This window comes from Pterocles gutturalis, unplaced genomic scaffold, assembly GCF_000699245.1.
Source record: "Pterocles gutturalis isolate BGI_N339 unplaced genomic scaffold, ASM69924v1 scaffold4345, whole genome shotgun sequence".
In the NCBI taxonomy this organism is placed as follows: Eukaryota; Metazoa; Chordata; class Aves; order Pterocliformes; family Pteroclidae; genus Pterocles; species Pterocles gutturalis.
In genome coordinates, this window is record NW_010143167.1 from 3,669 (window position 1) to 23,692 (window position 20,024).

Consider the following 20,024-nt stretch of genomic DNA (forward strand, 5'->3'; position numbering starts at 1 on the left):
AGGCTTGGTGCGCATCTGAGAGCCAGCCAAAGTCAAGCCACTGTAGTCAGTGACTTGCAATTCTGATGAGACTAACTAGAAATTCTAATTTAGACTAGGAACACACCTAAAAATGTTTTGGGTTTTGGTGGTATTTCAGGTGGATTAAGGAAGAATTTGGTGTCAGATTGTTACTGGTGCAAATAAAACAGAGCACCTGTAAAGTAGGATCTATTGTGTTTCTTTCTCCCCCATCCCCCAGTTTTAGGGATGTAATTTCTTTATATTCAGTTTTATTTCTATGTAATAAGTGAAACATTACATATTAAAGTGTAGGATTTTTTTTTTTAAATGAAACAAAATTTGTGTGACCATAGGAACAGAACAAAGCGGGGTTGACCATGTTCTTTTACCACTGTTGCCTATCCTTAATCTAATTTCAACAAGTTTTCTACCCATCTAGCCAGTTAGTTCTGAAACTTATTTTTTTGTCTTAGTCAAGATTATTATAAGCTGAGCCTTACCTCAGATTTTTTAGCAAGCAGAACAGACATTAATAGCCCCTGTGTCAAAAGCCCTAACCCTTCTGAGTTTTTACCTTTGACATCAAGAACTCCTTTCTCAGTGTCTGCATGTGGAGAAGATCTCTTGCTGAGTGGAGTTGAAATTGTCCAGTCCATTCTGTTAATCAGCTTTAAGACACTAATCAAGAGGAAAGAAGAGCTTGGTTACTTGTTCTTCTATCAGAGCTATGTTGGAAATGCTAGTGTCATGTTGTTCAGTAATGTTCTGGTTGACTGCTTCAGTTTCTCTGCAACCTTCTACTCCACCCCTGGTGTTGCTAAAAGCTGTTTTGGCAGTGTGTTACTAAGGTGCGTGTCTGTCTTAAACCTGATGCATAACTTATCAAACATAGAAAAGACCTGTCTCCAGTTTAGTTTATTCTTTAGTGCTGCCCACATCCGGTCATACCCTGATACAAACCAAGTAAGTGATGGTGTAGACTGCAATGTACAAGAGGTTGCTTTAGCTTGCCAACTTAATGTTTAGTTTTTGTTGAGTAACAGATGAATTGTGGTGTTTGAGGCTGGAATAAAAAGAGACTAATATGCCTTTCCTTTCTCCCCTTCCCCTTTTAGAGCCCAACTTTGAGGAGACTCCAAAGTGATCTCTGCAGGCTGTACACCAAACGGCAGTGTACATCAGTGGAGTTGCTGAACATGGCATCGGTTCTAACTTAATAAATGCAGTGTTTAAGTTTGATTTCAGAAGTGTGAATAAGCTAATTATGCTCACCATACAGTTCAGAGCAATGATTGTAAGTTACCCAGGCACCTGAGTACTGTTTCTCAACATTAACTGCAAAACTCCTTTGCCAAGCTACATTTTAGTGCTGAGAAGTTGTAACACCAATAATGATACACTGAGAAAGTGTTTTCTGAGTTTGTCACATCCAAAAAGCTTCTGCAGAAAAAAAACTCATGAACCCTAAATCTGTAGCAAAGCCTTGTGGTGGTGGTGGACCTGCACAGCCAAAAACACAGGCACAAATATACTAATTTTACACTGCATTAATGAACACACAAGTGATGATGTGTTTACCCTTACAGAAGCAACTGAAAACTGTTAATGAGGTGGTGAGATTTAAACTTCAGTAACTGAACCATTGACACAAACACTTCAGGTTCTGAAGAACTATTTATTTGTGACACTTGAACACTCAGGGTTCAGGTATACTGCTTGAGTTGTACTGGCATGATTTTTCTCCAGAATGCAAGTTACACATGCAGTCTACAGAGAGAGAGAAAGATTCTTCCTTGTGGAAGAGAAGCTGTAAGCATTTTATATTAGACAATAAAACACTGTTTGAGCCTCAATTACAGGAAGCTTTATTCTGTCAGAATAATGAGTTAAGTCTGCATGGCTACTTATGCACTTACAGATGGCTTTGTCAAATCAATGTCAAGGTACTAATAAGTCAGAACTGCAGGAGAGTTTGAGCCCTTGACAATGATGGAGACATAAGTAGTAGAAGTAGTGGTAGCAAGGTCATCTGTGACAGTTATTTGAGTAGACTGTTCTGAGCTGTAAGAGTGAATCCTGTATTGCTGCATGTATACACGAACAAAATGACAAGTCTTTACATAAATTGACTTGTATATTCAATTTAGTTCTCTAAGTTGTTTTTTTTGTTGTTTTTTTTTAAAGTAATAGACAGGTTGCCTAGATCTAAACATTGGTAGTTTCTGTTTTCAGCGTGTAGTATGTGGAAACTATTTACAGAGTAGAGGTCAAAAGATCCCTTTGATACTTCTGTATAACAAGTAGTCATTTGATGTCCCTCACAGAGGATGAAGTCTTCTAAATAACAAAGGACTTGGTATGCTTGAAATCCTAAATAAAGCAAACAAGGTTGCATAAGTAATATTTCAAAGATTTTAACCAGATTATCATTTAGTGTACATTTCAGAAGAAACTAAGGCAGTGAGATTGAAGAGAAGCATGCCTGAAGCACTGTTAACATTTACTCTTTTCTGAAAAGGGAAGTCTACAGAATCCACTATTACACCGAATAAAAGTAATACCCTATTAAAAAAATAAAAGTAGTGATAAACAGATACCGCAGCTCTTCAGAGTTTGCTCCTTACAACTCAGAGGGAACAGGTAGCTGGCCTGAGTAAGTTTCTTATATATGTAACAGGTGAAGGAATAAGCTTATGCTAATTAGTACGTTCTGATTTGGTTAAGGAAATGGGTGGCATTCAGTGAGCTTTTAATGCTGCTATTAAACTTTACATAGTGAAATTAAGTTGCTTCTAGTTGCAGCTCTGCTCTTTTTGCCTCATTCTGAGAAGCTGGAGCAATGTACCTGTAGTTAAAGCCCTCTCAATGAGGAAGGGGAAAAAAAGAAGTTTAGCTTCCATATTTAGTCAAGCCTTTTGACTCGCATTAATCTCAAAGGAATTAAGGCCCACTCTTTCACTGATGCCTTGGACTGTATCTGACTTCGTTTCCTTGGTTAACTGATACATACAAGCAAGGCAGTGTAGAAGTCTTCACAAGAAGACATCATTAAGTGGACAGTATAGAGATGATATTGCCAAATAGCATAAGGGTGTTACCTCTTCAGTTTATCTGATAGGGAGAAAATGGTGAAAATGGGAAAGGAAAAGAATGAAAGAAGGCAATAGGGAGAGATGTAGGAAGAAGCTGATAAAAGACAACCATGTAAAAGTCTGGTTAGTGCCGTAAAGAAAAAGATGGCAAGTATGGAGCAAGGTACTGTGGTTGTGTGGTACTTGAGATGGAGTAATAGGAAGCTATAAATGCAAACAGAGAGAAGGTGACTCCAGGTATTGGCTGCATGTAAGATTTGTTGGGTGTGTGTGGGGGTGTGTGTATGTGTGCAAAATCATCACAGATCTAAGGAATTTTGAAGTTGTCTAAAACTTTTTAAATTCTACTGAGTGCAAAATACTTACCTTTTCGCTTGTAGACTGATAGTTGGTCTTCTTTCTATTAACAAGACAGAAATGGAACATAGGTTAAATAGTGACTTTTCTGGTGTTAGTTTTAACCCTTTGAGAACCTTATTTATGAATGCATTTTTCCAACTTTCTAACAATCCTTAGAGGTTTTTTTCCCTTTCAGAAAAAAGTTACAATGACAAATCCATTGAATGCTTTTAGACAGCTGTCATCATCTCATGAACCACTGTCAATTTACCTTCCCTAGCTTGTATTTTTCAAGTCTTCCAGGGTTTTTTTGTTGTTTGTTTTTTGGGTTTTTTTGGGGTTTTTTTTTTTGGTCTGGTACATGGCCAGTGTAAATCACACAGTATTGTAAAGTAATATTTTTATTTCTCTTTAGTACATTGCATTTTTTTTTAATACCTGCTATTACCTAAAAGTGCTAAGATAAACTTTTAAAAGTGAGAAAAACATTTAAAAATTGTAGGCCAGCCTCCAGTGAAGCACACAATTTTAGCTTTATGTGGGAGCACTAAAGTAGCTTGAGGAATTCTGACTCGCTACTAAGAAATTTGAGTGCATAAAATAAATCCATATCAAAGGAGTAGACCAGACACTCGGAATATCTCCACCAGTCATATTTTTATGAAACATTTCCTGAAATAATCTGTAGGCATGGATATGAGGACAGTTCAATTTGGTTCTGATCACACTTTGTCTAGTTTGAAGAGGAGAGTAAATGCATGCTTGCAGCTGAGTTAGGAGTTTAAACCATAACATATGTAAAAAGATGCATCTCTGTGAATTTATCACAGTAATAATGCTTAATTCATTTTCTGCCCAGCACCCTGGTTCTAATAAGGGAACCAGCTGGTGTGTAGGATCACCTTTATCAGTGTTCAGAAAAGCCACTGTACAAGAATCATGTGAGAAAGGCCTTAACCAATCATCACAGTTACAAAATCATCAGAAAAGTAAATGAAGTTTGCAGTGATTTGTGTTCTGATGGCATCAAGATACTTACTGGGAAGAGCTTTCCTCTGAAAAAGAAAAGGGAAAAAATAAATTAGCACAAGAACAGTTTCCTTAGCTGATTTAAAGTTATTTGAAATAGTTATTCATAGCTTATTCAGCTCTTTTCTAGAGGGAGTCTCTGAACCAAGTGTCTCTTTTTGGTCTAGTAGAGTTTAAGCAGAAAAAAAGTTACTTTCAGAGGTAAATGAACTTCCAAGTGAAGATGATCTCTAACAGCAGCTCCGTTAGCCTGTTACTTTCAGGCAGCCGACCCTTCTCAGGCATTTGACATCCCTTCTTTCTGTGCTGAACTCTACAGGCACTAACGCAACCGCTACGGAGAGGGTTGCTTGGTGTCGAGGTTTTTGCAGCTATCCTTAAAAGCAAGCCTGCTCCACGAGTACTTTCGCCAAGACCCAGAAGAGGGAGCCAGTAATTCAGTTTCCCCTTCGTCAAAACTCAGCCGCTCAGACCTTTCAGCCTACCACTGAACTTGAACGGGGTTTTTTTTCAATGTGGCCTTTCTTTGCCAGCCCCTCTCAAGACTAGAGCAGAGGCTCTAGGAACCAGGGTTCGGCTCGTTGCTTTCCCTAGGCTGCTGTTTGGTAGCCTTATGCAACTTCATAAACACCTCATGTCATTCTTATATAAAGTATCTTTTTTCAGCAGAGGTTGGCAGAATAAAAATGTCTGCACAAAAAAAGTTACTGTTGTAATGCTCTTTAGCTTTACTACCATGGAGTTAGAGCCTTCATGAAAAGGAGGACATGTTACAGTCAGCGGAAGTACAGACTTTTTGACACAAGGAAGGAGTGATTTGACTTTACTTACTTGCAAAGTAGCCCTTTTTTTGGGCATAAAATACTCCAAGGCCACACAATGCCATTACCAGAGCCACAAATACTACAGCAATGATGATACCGCTTAGATTAAGGTCATCTGTAATTATAAAACATAAGTCCAATGTTGTAAGTTGTAAAAATTTCCATTGGCTGGATTATTTTTTTTCCCTAATTACTTTTCTATTTTTAGGCCCAAGCTGTGTAAGTTAATTAGTAACACTTAGATGTAGATAAACTGTCCAAAAGCATTACTGTATCAAAGCCACATTAACAAGAGTTAATAAGTCTTCAGCTGCTTAGGTTGGGTCAAAAGTAAGGAAAGAACAAGAGGGGTCAAGGGATACATACTCCTCATTATATCCATCCCCAATAAATGTTCAAGTTCTATGTCTCTAAGAGAATATATCTTGAAATCTTTAAAAGTCTTAACACAAGTGTTTTCATATAGTTAGTTGGCCTGAAATAACTGAAACAGCTGAAGGCAATGTCAGGTCCCAATCCTGAAGAATTCTTAAGGCGAGTTATTTAAAATTCAATGCTTTTTTATTTTTAAACAGCAAGGCTTTTAAAATTCAGCACAATAAAGGCCAAAAATATTTCATCCCAGATGTCTAAACTGAAACTCTACACTGGGTTACTGAGACATCTAGCCATTTTTATTTTGAAGGTGATGACACATGCCCATTTCCTGATATGATCACTAACAGCTTCAGACAATTTTCTATTTTAGGAAAAACAAAAACATCAATAAACAGAAACATTTCATAGGTTTTTTGTTATATGTCCATTACTTATTTGAATCCTGGCTTCATGCATACGTTAATATATGGTTGGGAATTTTACCCCAAAACCTATCTAAACTTTGGTGAGTATTTCCACAACAGAGAGATTCTGCCTTGGACGCTTGTGGAACACTTGCTCATAATCAACCAGGAATGCATTAAAAGCCCCGATACAGTAATTTTCAGCTAAGCTTTGGGAAAGCACCAGACAATTGCTTTATGAAATACTTGGACATGAACTTCTGTGCAGTATTTCTTAGGATCTTTTAGAAACTTTAAATGTTTATGATCTGCTTTTCAATCACATCTGCAAGAGATAGTTTTATATTTTGCAAAAACATTCATACATTTATTATAGTCTCTGCTCCTCCAGCCTTTGCTAAATGTTTTATTAGCTAACAAATGTTACACTTCACCTGTGCTGTACAAGTAGAAAAGAAACAGTCGTCAGGAATTTTTTTTTAAGCTACACTGACTTCTTCAGTGTTCCTCTGACAGGTATAAATGAGTCATTCATCTAGGTTTCTGACCTGTTACATTAAGATCTCACATGACTGCATCTCAAAAGGGAGGCTTTTCATAAAGAAAATAACCCAGTGGACGGGCACATTATGTTGTACAACTTCCACAAAAGCATTCGGAAATGCCTAAAGGCTGGCTACTGCAATAATTTTAAGGTACTAAACTAGCTGCTTTTCTGTTAAATGCAGTGAGATTGTTTACGCTGTAAGAAAGGAATGCTTTAAGTAGCCACAGCAACTACATATAAGGAACTCATATTATTAGTATTATTTTTCTCCCAAAATGCCCTAATCAAACAAAAAGATACAACTCAGTCAGGTCGTAGCTTCTCACTTGCATCCTGCAATAAAATCATTCCTATTGCAAGACTATTTTCTGCCTTTATTTGCTCTGACACATACCAACTTGCATGCGCTTCACTGAGCATTTCTGAGATAATCCAATCCCATTGGAGGCTTCACAGAAATACTCTCCAGTGTCATTCTTTGTAACTGTGTTAAATAGCTGTTAAGACAGAGTACAAAACCAGTATCAGCATGGGGTGGGGTGTGGAATTTCCTGTGGGATAGAAAATTTGACATATCAACAGGGTTTTTTTGTTTGGCTAGGTTTTTAAAACAAACGAAAAAAAAAAATCTGAAAGTGAGAAATTCTGGTCCAGTTCAACGTCATAATTCAGCTCCTTAGTCACATTCCCTGGTCCTTAACTTCAGCTTCTGGTCTAAGAGGGTCTTTCAGATGGATATTTTAGCTAGATAGGCTTTCTCTACAAGGAGATTCTTTTTCAGTGGATCAGTACTTTCTATTAAAATGCATTTTCTTAGACATGCTCTGATTTCAGAATCCCTGAAATCAGAACATTTTGTTAATTTTACCAAAAAAACCCCAACAAAATTACAAAAAAAATCCCAACAAAAACACATACTACAAAAAATGTTTCCCATGGAAAGTTTGTGGGTTTTTTTTTCTCCCCCAGAAATGGCACTTTCTCTCTTCTTCCAGTGGAGAAATGCTAAACTGCACTATTTATCAAATATTATTACTGTAAAAATGAAAATGAGGAAGCAAGAGATGGACAGAGACTGACCTCGTGTCAATTATAGTGTTGGTTATTACACTTACCAGAGTGCCAGACTTTTTATTCATGATGTAAGTTATGTTTGCTGCTCTAGCATTGCCTGTTCCTGTCTTTTCCAGTAAGGCAACGCCGTTCTTGTACCACTGGTACTCAGATGGAGGAGACCCCTCAGTCTCCTTACAGCTCAGTTCCACTACTGTTCCCGTCATGGCGGAGCTGGGTACCCCACATACTGGAGTAGTCGGAGCAACTGGACAATGAAATTGCACTTGTTACACAGTCTTGTCAGTACCGTCTATATGACAACAGTTTGACAGCCACTGGTGAGGAGATGAGCACTTGTGTACACACTTAGCTGCTACCATGTTAATGAAGAGAGGTGCTGGAGAAGAGGATGAAGGCAGAGTCCTGCTACTGGAGAGCACAGTAAAATTTGTGAGTTGCTAAAAAATGGAAGAAAGAGGCTTGCTCCCAGCCTCTCCCACCTCATGCTGTGTCATCTGGTCTCCAATCTATACATTCTCATCCAAGCCCAGAGAGTTTGTTTCACCCCATTTCTTAGGTGGGGCCTCTTGGTCTCAGACAGAGGAGGGATAACTCAGGGAATCTGAAGTCCAGAAATTTTCCTCTTCCCCTCTTCCCCACCCTGGTATTTGAAAACAGACATGAGGAAGAGGAAAAAAATATTTTTTTGTATTAAAAGAAGTAACTGTTTTTTGAAAAATTATTGTCAGAGAGAATTACCAAGACTGGCCATCATCGCAGCCATTGTGTGAATCCCAGATTGTGGACCAAAAACTATCAGTTACTGAATTTCAGTTTAAATTAAAAATAAACATTCCCACATACAGATGCAGGAGAACGGATCAGTCTCTCTGCCATGAAGATGAACATCTATTTTCCATTTATTCTTATGTGAACAGAAAAGAAACTTAATTACTTTTTAAAAAAATTTTTTTTTTTTTTGTAACTTGAAGCTATGTAGAAGAAAACTAAGGGTGAAGCTGCATGTATGGTATATTAAAAGCACAAGTGACACCTTAAGAGGTACTAATAGTTTTTTCTTGGCTGCTTTTAAAATTAAAAGCAAAAATTAAGAAAATCAAGTTAAATACTAACTAATTCCCATTAATTTTCAAAAAGGTTTGTGAGTAACACACATATACATTCTCTCCTTTGGGCTCTAAGAGTTCAACTTTACATTTAGAAGACACATTTAAAAGAGGAAATCTACTGAGAGAGTGGAAGAAAGAAGAAAAAAATGGCATTACCTCAGTGCTAAAGCTAATCAGAAGTTCATTAATTTATCATCTTTTATGAAGAACTTTGAGACTTTATGTATAATTTTAAAGATCAATTATTTTTGTATTAAAAAAACACAATTTCAAAACTACAAAAGCAAATTTTTTCTCTCTATGCAGAGAAAAGAAAAAAACTACCAACTTCTACCACTCATCCATTGGGAAAAATACCAGGAACAATTTAAGAAGAACGTGTTCTGTATTCACTTTTCCCTTCTTTCCCCAACTGGGAAAGAAAACAAACAAAAAGCCACAATGAGTAGCCACCCCCCCAAGCCAACACCATTTCTCCTGTAAATAAAGTCTACAGATGGCTAGCTTGCTGTCTGGCATTGCACAGACACTGCAGCAGTTTCTCCTTCCAAAAACAGGAGGAGACTGGAGCATACTGGAATGAACTGCTGCTTAGGAATATTTGATGTGTTGACAGATGCTGACTTTCTAGTGCCAAACACCATGATCAGCTTATCCAGATTCTCAGCCACTGAGTGACCCAAGTTTTAGCAGACATGGAAGTTTCACCACCACACAAATCAGCATACTTGCTAAGTTTCGAGAACTGAACTACCCATTTACGTCAATAAAAAAAGACAACTAATTATGTTTCTTTCTAATGCAAGTGTGCATTTTGCAAAGCTTTTTCATGAAGTAGGTTGTAGAATTCACGTGTCCACATGTATTTATAAACCTAGCCCAAAGATGAAAAAAAACCAGCAGCCACACACTACATGGACAACCCTACATTCAACACCCCTTGCCAACATTCAATTTCTTTACAGAAGCCCAAGTAATAAAGTTTATTTGTACCCAGTACTGTGAGAGTAATAGTAGCCTCTCCCAGGCGTTGCCCCTCTTCACTCTTTGCACTGATTTCACAGCGGTAGGTCCCAGAATCCTTTCTAGTCACATTTCTAATACGGATTCCTGTATTCAGCATCTCTGCTCGGCCTCGAAGATCACCTTTAAGGGAGAACAGACAGAGAGATTTCTGCTCTTTGCTTATTGCAAATATCTACATCTCATTGGCTTGCTCTGAAATCACGTACAACTTATGAATTATTGCTCATTTGTTCAGTGTTAGTTATCTACCACCAAGGAGCAATATGTAATCCCCCTCCCAAGACAGGAAGCACCTTCCACAACTTGTCAATTTAGTCCAAAAAAACTCGGTTCAAAAACATACATCTGTCATATATTTTCTAGTTGGAAGATGGAATACTTTTTTTCTGCAGACTTTTCAAGAAAACGTGTATAGCAATAGTCAGGTGACAAAAAAAGACATAATTTCCCACTAGAGGCATGGCAATCACTAACTTAATTCCCTTACAGAAAGAATTCTGCACAAGACCACAGCAAAGTATTTGATATTTTAACTTGACAAGAAAAACTTAATGGATTTAGCAAAGATATTGCCATCAGAATTCTTACAATGAGATTTTGTGCATTCTACAGTTTGTTATGAAAGTAAAGTTACTTGCACACACAGAACCAGAAGTTCCATTGTCTCTCTAAATTTAATATATACAGAAAAAAAGTCCATCAACAAGACCAGCACATCTTGCAAGCTCTACAAACCAACAAAATTGCTGTGCTTTTATTTTACTTCTCAACTTTCATTTATAGTGTACAAGGTACCAGAAACCCATATTTTCTTCAACACACAAAGCAGAGGTAAGTCCTTTTAAGAACACATAAACAGAAATTCCACTTCTGAAAAGAATACAAATAATTTAAAACATAGAGCTGAGTTTATATTACATGTACATAAAAATGGCTCCATTATTCATTGCTAAGCCTCCAGCTCTACAGGCGGCTGCAGAAGCCTCTTTGTAAAGTAGGAAGGCAGAGCTTGCAGTAATTTTGAGTTTATATTAGAATGTAATTTTATTTTTGAAAAATTTCAAGGAATGTGCAGTGACATTTTTCTTAGTCTTGGGTTTTATTATATTTAACTTCATTAAAAACGTAACTAATAATTGAAAATTTTATTAAGAAATGCTTTTTTTTCCACCTTGGGGAAGCATTCTTTTCCTCAAAAGGACAGTTATTCAATATGGAGAGTCAAGAGCACTCTCAGTAATTTTCCTAATGCTGTTCTCCAAGAAAGGGTCAATATCTACAGTACAGGATGACATGTTAAACCATCAGTCTAAGTTTGTAGTACTGTACCTGTAAATTCACCATTGTAGTAGACAAATGAGACTCCCTGAGACTGGATTTTCTTCCATTCTATTCTTAAGCTCATCCCTTTTGAAAATTTGTGCTTGCAACTAAGAATAGCCTCTAGAGGGGAGGAAAGAAAAAAAAAGAGTGCAAAAGGGAAAATTAGAGACTTTAGCATTGTGTTTAGTACACATTAGGCTCCATGAAATCAATATTCCCCCTTCTAAAGACTTTGAGCTGTCAGCAAGGGCCAGATCTACTTCTTAAAGTGATGCCATCAGACCTCCAGATTTACATAAGCACAATGAGGAAACAGAAACCAGCAATTTCCCCAAACTTCTGAGGATTTTGGATCAAGCTTCAGATGTTGGGGACTAGATATTCACATGCTGAATGGGTACAGATTCTGTGCTCTCACTCCCATTTTAGGTTCAAGTATTTTCATCAGTGAGCAGACCACCATTTAGAAAAACGGGGAACAGATCCTGGTGAATCTCGGAGCACGTGTGCCTGGAATGCCAGCTACTGGGGCAAAAGGGGGTGGCTTGAGTGAATTTAAGGCCAGCAACTGGGGTCATACTGGGGGTGCAGGCACCCCTGGGCTGGTGGTGCCAGCTGCTGGAGATGGGGGTTGTGGTGTGTGTGGAGTGTTTGTGTCTTCCCCAAACCTGGTGTGTCTGGAGGTGTGTTTAATTCACTATCAAACCTCAAGCTGGTGAGCAGGCAGCCCAGGGTCAAGGCAGGGGCAGCGAATGGGCAGAGCTGGTACTCCGGGGATCCATGAGTCTGCTTTTGAATCTACAGAGTGTTGTGTGAGGGCTTCCACCACTGGACTTCAATCTACCAGCCAGAGAGGAGAAAGGAGGCTTGGTTGTCTACACTTAATGTTTTATGTGAGCCCAGACAGTGTTATATGTGGGTGCTGCTGAAGGTAGTGCCTTGTCTGAGGAGGTCTGTGGAGCTGGCAGTGGCATGAGTGTGTGCATGTGTGGGTGTGCACCCGCATGCGTACATCCCTGGGATGCACAGACTGCTTTGCTACTGGTTGAACCTGGAAACGGGAGAGCAGCAGCCACATCCGTCAGCCTGGGACAAGGATCCAGGTCTCCAAGCACACTAGGCTGGGCTCAGTGGCCAGGCAGGAGGAACCCCCAGGATACAGAGCTGCTGGAGGCAGCAGCTGTTCATAGCACTCCTTGGCTGTTACCTTTTATTTTTCTTGAGTTATCGAGAAAAGAAGGTTCAGACAATTGTCCACCTTTTTGTCTGTCCACTCAAGTTTCCCTGACTTACATGTAGCAAGCATCACCACCCAAGCTTCACACAGAGGCTGAGCTTTCAAGAGTTACTGAGTTTTGCTAAAGTTGACACAACTGAGTAGGAAACAAACCAAAATTAGTGCTCCTAATCTGGAACAGGTCATACTGGGAGCTCAACTGCTCTTTTTTTCCTCCCATCACTACTGTGTATCTTGTATCACACTAACTGTGGTGTATGGTCAAATCTGCTGTTATTATGGGGTGTACTGGGTCTGTGTGGTGGGTTTTGGTAGTGGGAGGAGGGGCTACAGGGGTGGCTCCTGTGAGAAGCTGCTGGAAGCTTCCCTGGCTCCAAATTGGACCCAGCTCTGGCCAAGGCTGAGCTAGTCAATTCAGTGGTAGCGCCTCTGTGATAACATATTTAAGAGGGGAAAAAACCTGCTGGGATCCTGCAGTGGAGAGAGGAATGGGATGTGGGAGGAACAACTCTGCTGACACCCAGGTCAGTGCAGAAGGAGGGGAGGAGGTGCTCCAGGCACCGGAGCAGAGGTTCCCCCGCAGCCCATGGTGCAGCCCATGGTGAGGCAGCTGTGCCCCTGCAGCCATGGAGGGCAACGGGGGAGCAGAGACACACCTGCAGCCCGGGGAGGGCCCCACGCCAGAGCAGGTGGATGCACCCAAAGGAGGTCATGACCCCATGGGGAACTCACACTGGAGTGGTCTGCTCCTGAAGCACTGCACCCAATGGAAGGGACTCATGCTGGAGCGGGTTGTGAAGAACTGCAGCCCATGGGAAGGACTCACATTGGAGAAGTTCGTGGAGGACTGTCTCCCGTGGGAGGGACCCCAAGCTGGAGCAGGGGAAGTGTGAGGAGCCCTCCCCCTGAGGAGGAAGGAGCAGCAGAGACAACATGTGATGACCCGACCACAACCCCCATTTCCCATCCCCTTGTGCTGCTGGACAGGGAGGAGGTAGAGAAATGGGGAGCAAAGCTGAGACTAGGAAGAAGGGAGGGGTCAGGGGAAGGTTTTTTTTAAGATTTGATTTTATTTCTCATTATCCTGCTCTGATTTGATTGGTAACAAATAACTGATTTTTTTTTCCCCATGTCAAGTCTGTTTTGCCTGTGACCATAATCAGTGTCCTTGTCTCGACCCGTGAGGTTTGACCTTTTTTCTTCCAATTCTCCTCCCCATCTCACTGTAGTGGAGGGGAGGAGTGTGTAAGCAGCTGCATGGTGCATATTTCCTGGGGGGCCTAAACCATAACATGGGGGAACTGAAGAGGGAGAGAAGACATGACAAACTGTGTAGGTGAGTTATTGGGACAAACTCGGTGTTTCAGTAGTTCCACTCTCTGTGGAACCGCATGCTTGAATTTTTTTTGTTTTCCTTCCAGTTTATGACTCTTAAGTCAAGGTATTAATAAGAATTGTTGGGAGACAGTGTCAGAGGAAGGAATCCAACCACACGTCTGACTGGCTCCAAATCTATTAACAAGGTAAAATTTAATATCTCCCAGAAACTTCTGTGAAAGAAGCAACCACACTATTGATCTTGCCACTCTAGACTGCTCATCTTCCAGTATAGGCCAGAATATAATGGATCAAAAGCCTTTGTAGTTTTGGCAATGCTTATCTAGTTTCAGGAGACAAACATCCACTGCTCAAACATACAGTCCACCTGCATTAACCAGCACCCTCGTTTCCAGTCCCAGCAAACAAGGCTGAAGGACAAATAGAGCTACCAACAAATCTACCCACTCACCCTTTAAAGTCTGATTTCTCAGGTCTGTTCTGTAGATAAACAAAGAGTTTCCAAGCGGCCAGACCGGTAGCCCTGGTGATCTCTCACAGAGGAAAAAATGTCGACTTGAAAGAAAAATTGAAGCAGGAGGCCATTCTTTGCCAGAAACATGTTACGCGTGCCCTGGCTGCTTTGAAAAACATGCTGTGCACTCAGGAAGCCCAAGGTTCCTGACTTCAGGTTGAGTGGATGGGTGGAGGCTTCCTGAATCTTAAGATTTGCTAAAGTTTCCTTTGCACTTTGTTTTTATATCCTTCTAACAAAGAAAACCCATCATTCAAGCTCAGCTTGCTTTTGCTACTGACTTTGTGACAGCTGGCTGGTCTCAAGAGTTGGCCTATATTAGCCGACACAGAGACAGCTCAGCTGAAGTGTTCTCAGCTGAACAAGTCATCTCCGTCTTAAGTGAACTGCCCCTTTCTTGCATGCCACGTTTCTTCATTTCAGAAAACGCTAACATTGATATCCTCCCACTAACCTTATTTGGACAAAGAGAATGGAATGGAAGAAAGGGAGCGCATGCAGTACAGAGAAAACATAATTAAATCCTCCTTGGTTATAGTTCCCCTCTCATGTTTTTTCCCATGCTAATGGAGTCAATGAGAGGTATTTTCCAGAACAAGTCTACTTGACTTGCATTAAGGCAGGCCCACAGGATGCTGTGCATCAGCACAAGCTCTGCCAGGCCTGGAAGAACCTTCTGGGATCTTGGAGAGGTCTGGACAATGCTTAATTTGTATTTACATCTGTTCTGCAGGCTATCATTTGATAATGGAATCAGAGGACTGGAGAATATCTCAAGTTGAAAGGGACCCATAAGGATCATCGAGTCCAGCTCCTGGCTCCTCACAGGACTAAACTGTATGACTAAGAGCTTCATCCAGACACTCCTTGAACAGGCTTGGTGCTGTGACCTCTTCCCTGGGGAGCCTGTTCCAGTGACCGACCACCCTCCTCTACAGTAACAGGAGTTGAAGAAGAAAAAAAATATGCATTTCAGGTCATCCTCATTCAGTTGAATAGCTACGTCTGTCAGCCGCTGCCATTCCCTTAGTGCTGCTACACAAGAAGAGCTTTTTATGGTGTCTGAGCTATGTTAAACTAATATCACTCTATCATACAAATAACAAAAGAACAAAATGCAAGCCATATATCACATAAAAAAACAGAAGCTAATCAAGCTTTAATATTGCCTGTAGAGCTTCTCTCTCCATCTTGCCTGTCCTGAGCTCTAAAAAAAAGTTATTCTTCCTCAAAAGTGACAAGAATACTTGACAGGAGCCCAGCTGACAGCTTTAGAGACCACCAAAATATTTGATTATTACCTCAAACAGATGAATAAAGCCTAAAATTCAGCAAACATTTATTTCAGTTCCCAAATTCATCTCTCCATTCCAACCAAATGCAAAGTAAAAACACACAAAAAGCCTTGTGTAACGCACAAACATACACACATACACATTACTAGGATCTCTTTCTTATCTATGCAGCAAACATTAGATTTTCCTTCCTGCCTTTTTATCTTCTCTAGCACATTACTGGAAGTAATTTGTCATTTTTCATATGATATATACATATGCAAATAGCAATTATAGCTACTGACAATTAAAAATAGCCATTAAATTACAGTTACTGTCAATTAGCTGACTTACAGTTGTTTACTCTCAAGTCTCTCACTTCTCTGTCTTGTAATTATGCTTCTCCTTTCCATCAGTTCCCAGCATTTTAGGTGGAAGGAAACCAGGCAGAAGCTACAGAGTGAGCTCCCAGGACTGACAAACAAGTCACAGAATCACAGAATAGATGAGGCTGAAAAGGACCTCTCGGGAGCATCTAATCCAACCCCACATCAAGTAAGAGAACATGGGGACAAGACCAAGATTACAGAGTCAATGGAGAGAGTAGCAGCAGGACCCCTCAGGAAAGAGGAAGACAATCTTAACAGCTGCACAGCTTCTGCATGCATAGCTTGCATGTGTTGTGTATATATCAAAAATAATCACAGCAATGCCCATACTGTACCCTTAAACTCTTCTGCTTTTACGTTTTTGTTATCCGTTTCAATGGAAATTCCGGACACTTTACAATCTGCAAGGGGACAGAAAAAAAAAAAAGACAATTCAGCAACAAACACCTGTAATTTCGTATGTGCTTCAGCAGCTACAAGAAATATTTTTGAGACCTCCTTATACTGGACAGGTTAGATATTGTCTACTAGAGAGAGCACAGGACTAAGAGCTAGACCAGGGCTGGCCATGTGGGTGGCCTTTAACAATTCATCTTTTCCTCTCCATGTCTTGGCACTTGTAAAAAATAGTAATATTTCTCTTTTACAATAGCATGATAATATTTACATGTGAGAAGATCTATATAAGCAGTAGACCTTGTTTTATACTGGAGTAATGTCTCAGTCTGTTTCTAACTGGGAAGACTTGTATTAATCCATAAGTGTATTTTCCACTGTATTCCTATTACCAAGCAGGCATGTTTACTGAAGAATACCATGTGCAGCTTCTACAGGGAAAAAAAAATGTGTGCAGTAATTGGCAGTTACCTCAATCCTTGTTGAAATGAGAAGGAAAACATTAGTCAACATTTCTACAGTTTTATATCAAAGAGAGGGAAAAAAAAACCCATAAATTCTTGGATATCTCTTTTATTGGAAATACTGAAATTCCAGAGAACAAGTGAAATAAACACTAGCCCTACATCAACCCCCACCTACACCAACCCCCACCCAGCTACCTCCTCCCTGACTGCACCTCACTATACATCCTCTCTTAAGAGCTGCCCTCCTGCAGGAAAGGATTCCACCATGTTCCCTCAACTGCAGGGCCATTCCGATTACTCCATGACAGGCTACAAGTCTACCAAGTGCTTAAGAACAGCTAAATACAGTTCTTTACACAGGTTTATATTAACTTTTTTTTTTCTTCCAAATGCATCTCAAGTTCCCTTGGTTTTAGGGCCAGTTTGAAGACAGCATAGCACTCCTAATGCAGTCCATTTCCTCCATCCACATCAGCCAGCTGAACAGTTGCTACACCTCTCCCCACCAACAATATTTAGAAACATGCCTTGTTTAAGAGCAGAATGTTTGTCTGACTGATAGAAACTAGTCTTGCTTTACTCCATTTAGTCTAATCTTGCTATTTACCTCTCTCACACACACAGACCTCCTTTGCTCATTCCCAAAGAATTAATTTCCCTTTCCCCTACCTAATGGGGGAAGAGTTGCACACAACATAGTAGATGGATATCCAGTCTTGAACTGAAGACATAAACAGATCAAGAATCTTTTGCTTCTTATTGTTTTCTTTTGACTATTGATTACTTCTGTTGAAGTGCGTGCCTCATTTCTCACTTGAGTGAGTCCATTTGGGCTTTCAGCTCACAGCTCTGAGCTAGCATGCTGTTTTCTTTGTACAGCGTGGGTTGAAAGGGGCCTTTAAAGGTCCTAGTCCAACGCTTCCCGCAATGAGCAGGGACATCTTCCACTAGATCAGGTTGCTCAGAGCCCTGTCCAACCTGGCCTTGAATGCTTCCAGGGATGGGGCATCCACAGCTTCTCTGGGCAACCTGTTCCAGTGTTCACCACCTTCACTGTAAAAAATTGCTTCCTTATATCTGGTCTAAATGTACCCTCTTTTAGTTTAAAACCATTATTCCTTGTCCTATTGCAACACGCCCTACTAAACTTTCTTACAAGCCTGCTCTAAATACTGAAAAGGCTGCAATAAAGTCTCCCTGGAGCCTTCTCTTCTCCGGGCTTGAACAACCCCAACTTTCTCAGCCTATCCTCACAGAAGTGTTCCAGCCCTCTGATCATTTCTGTGGCCCTCCTCTGGACTCGCTCCAACAGGTCCATGTCCTTCCTGTGATTAGGTCTCCAGAGCTGGATGCAGTACTCCAGGTGGAGTCTCATCAGAACGGAGTAGTGGGGGAGAATCACCTCCCTCAACCTGGTGGTCACGCTTCTTTTGATGCAGCCCCGGATACGGTTGGCTTTCTGGGCTGCAAGTGCACATTGCTGGGTCATGTTCAGCTTATCATCTACCACCATCCCCAAGCCCTTCTCCTCAGAGCTGCTCTCAATCCCTTCATCCCCCAGCCTGTATGGATACTGGAGGTTGCTCCAACACATGTGCAGGACCTTGCACTTGGCCTTGTTGAACTGCATGAGGTTCACATGGGCCCACCTCTCAAGCCTGTCAAGGTCCCTCTGAATTGACATGTCCCTCAGGCATATTAATGGCACCACTCAGCTTGATGTTGTCTGCAAACTTGCTGAGGATGCACTCAATCCCACTGTCTGTCATTGATGAAGTTATTAAACAGTACTGGCCCCATACACCATCATGGTTTTCTTCTCAATTAAAGATCAGTCCTTATTGTTCAAGTCTGGCACTACAGAGGGAATTCTCCATCCAAACTGTTCCTACAGCCCTTTCCCTCCATAATTTTCTATTTTTTTTCAGCATCATTAAAAAAATACAGATTGTGGTTCTATTGGTATCTATAACCATTGTCACTGTGAGTCATGGAGCAACAGTCAGAATAGGTATTTGAGTCCCTGGCACTGTAGCAGAAGTTCAGTTACTCATTCAGTGTATCCTATTGTGGTGGGTTGACCTTGGCCAGATGCCCACTCAGCCACTCTCTCACTCCCCCTCTTCAACATGACGGGGGAGAAAATAAAATTTAAAAGTTCATGGGTCAAGAGAAAGACAGAGATATCACTTGGCAATTACCACCACAGGCAAAACAGAATCAACTTAAGGAAAATGAATTAAATTTACTGCCAATAAAAAAAAACAGAGTAAGTGTAGGGCTTGTGGGGAATGAGGGTTGTGGTCAGTCCATAACAGCTCCTCTCTGCTGCTCCTTCCTGCACACACTTTTCCCCTGCTTCAGCATGGGCTCCTCTCCAATGAGCTGCACTTATGGTCAGGAGTCTGCATGGATCCAGCGTGGATCCTCCATGCACTTCAGCTTCCTTCAATGCATATCCACTTGGTCTGATGTGGGTTCCTCCACAGGCTGCAGTGTGGGTATCTGCTCCAGCGTGGTCCTCTCTGGGCTGCAGGACAATACCTGCTCCATCGTGGTTTTGCCATGGGCTTCAAGGGATCCTCCCCCTTTCCCCTTGGTGCTCCCAGGGCTGTTTCTCACATTTTTTCCCCTCACCCCTCGCTGCTGGGCAGTGTTTTTCTCTTTTTTCACACAGGCTTTGCCAGAGGTGCCGCCATGGTGTCTGCGGGGCTCAGCCGTGCCCTGCGGTGGGTGGGCTGGAGCCAGCTGGAACCGGCTGGGTCCGGCACGGGGCAGCCCTGGCCGCTCCTCACAGGGGCCGCCCTGCAGCCCCCTGACAGCACCTGGGCACCTGCACCCTGTACTCCTGTATTCCTGATTTCTATATATCACACCACCCCTTTCCCCCCTTCCAAATGTCTGTCCAACATTTCTTGTTTCTAAGAGAATACACCTTCACGCTTGACAACATAAAGTAAATTTTCATATGTGCACATTGTACACAAATTTGGATCTTTTGGTAACTATCCTGTCCTTAATGTATTTTACTTTTATTGTCACCTTTGTGTTATCTCAAAATAGTTACAGAAGTTTACAATACAAAAACAAATAAGAAGTTAAGAAGGCAATTCCAGCATTGACAGTTATGTACCCTTAGAAAAATGAAATAGCCAAAACCATTTGCATTACAAATAGCACTTGGAATTTTTTTCCACTCCATCAAGAAAGGAAATTTTCCTGATGGACCTTAAAAATGAAATAAAAAAAAAAAACCCA

General features: G+C 40.9%; 2 protein-coding genes across 2 annotated transcripts in view; one reads left to right on the forward strand and one right to left on the reverse strand.

Annotated features, from left to right (window-relative positions):
- Positions 1-1,250, forward strand: part of ATP5J (ATP synthase, H+ transporting, mitochondrial Fo complex, subunit F6) — a 4,618-nt gene extending 3,368 nt beyond the window's left edge. Inside the window, exon 3 of the mRNA XM_010084604.1 lies at positions 1,119-1,250. Coding sequence (XP_010082906.1) covers positions 1,119-1,147 — 29 coding nt within the window. The 3' untranslated portion in view covers positions 1,148-1,250. The remainder of the gene's footprint in view (positions 1-1,118) is intronic.
- Positions 1,251-2,340: 1,090 nt separating this feature from the next.
- On the reverse strand, positions 2,341-16,289 carry JAM2 (junctional adhesion molecule 2). The gene is made up of 9 exons (XM_010084605.1): positions 16,239-16,289; positions 11,158-11,271; positions 9,796-9,948; positions 7,732-7,937; positions 7,011-7,113; positions 5,295-5,402; positions 4,474-4,489; positions 3,462-3,495; positions 2,341-2,373 (listed from the first exon to the last, which is right to left on the reverse strand). The coding sequence occupies exons 2-9, from the start codon at positions 11,231-11,233 to the stop codon at positions 2,341-2,343; spliced, it is 729 nt and encodes a 242-aa protein (XP_010082907.1). The 5' UTR covers positions 11,234-11,271; positions 16,239-16,289.
- Positions 16,290-20,024: the final 3,735 nt, after the last annotated feature.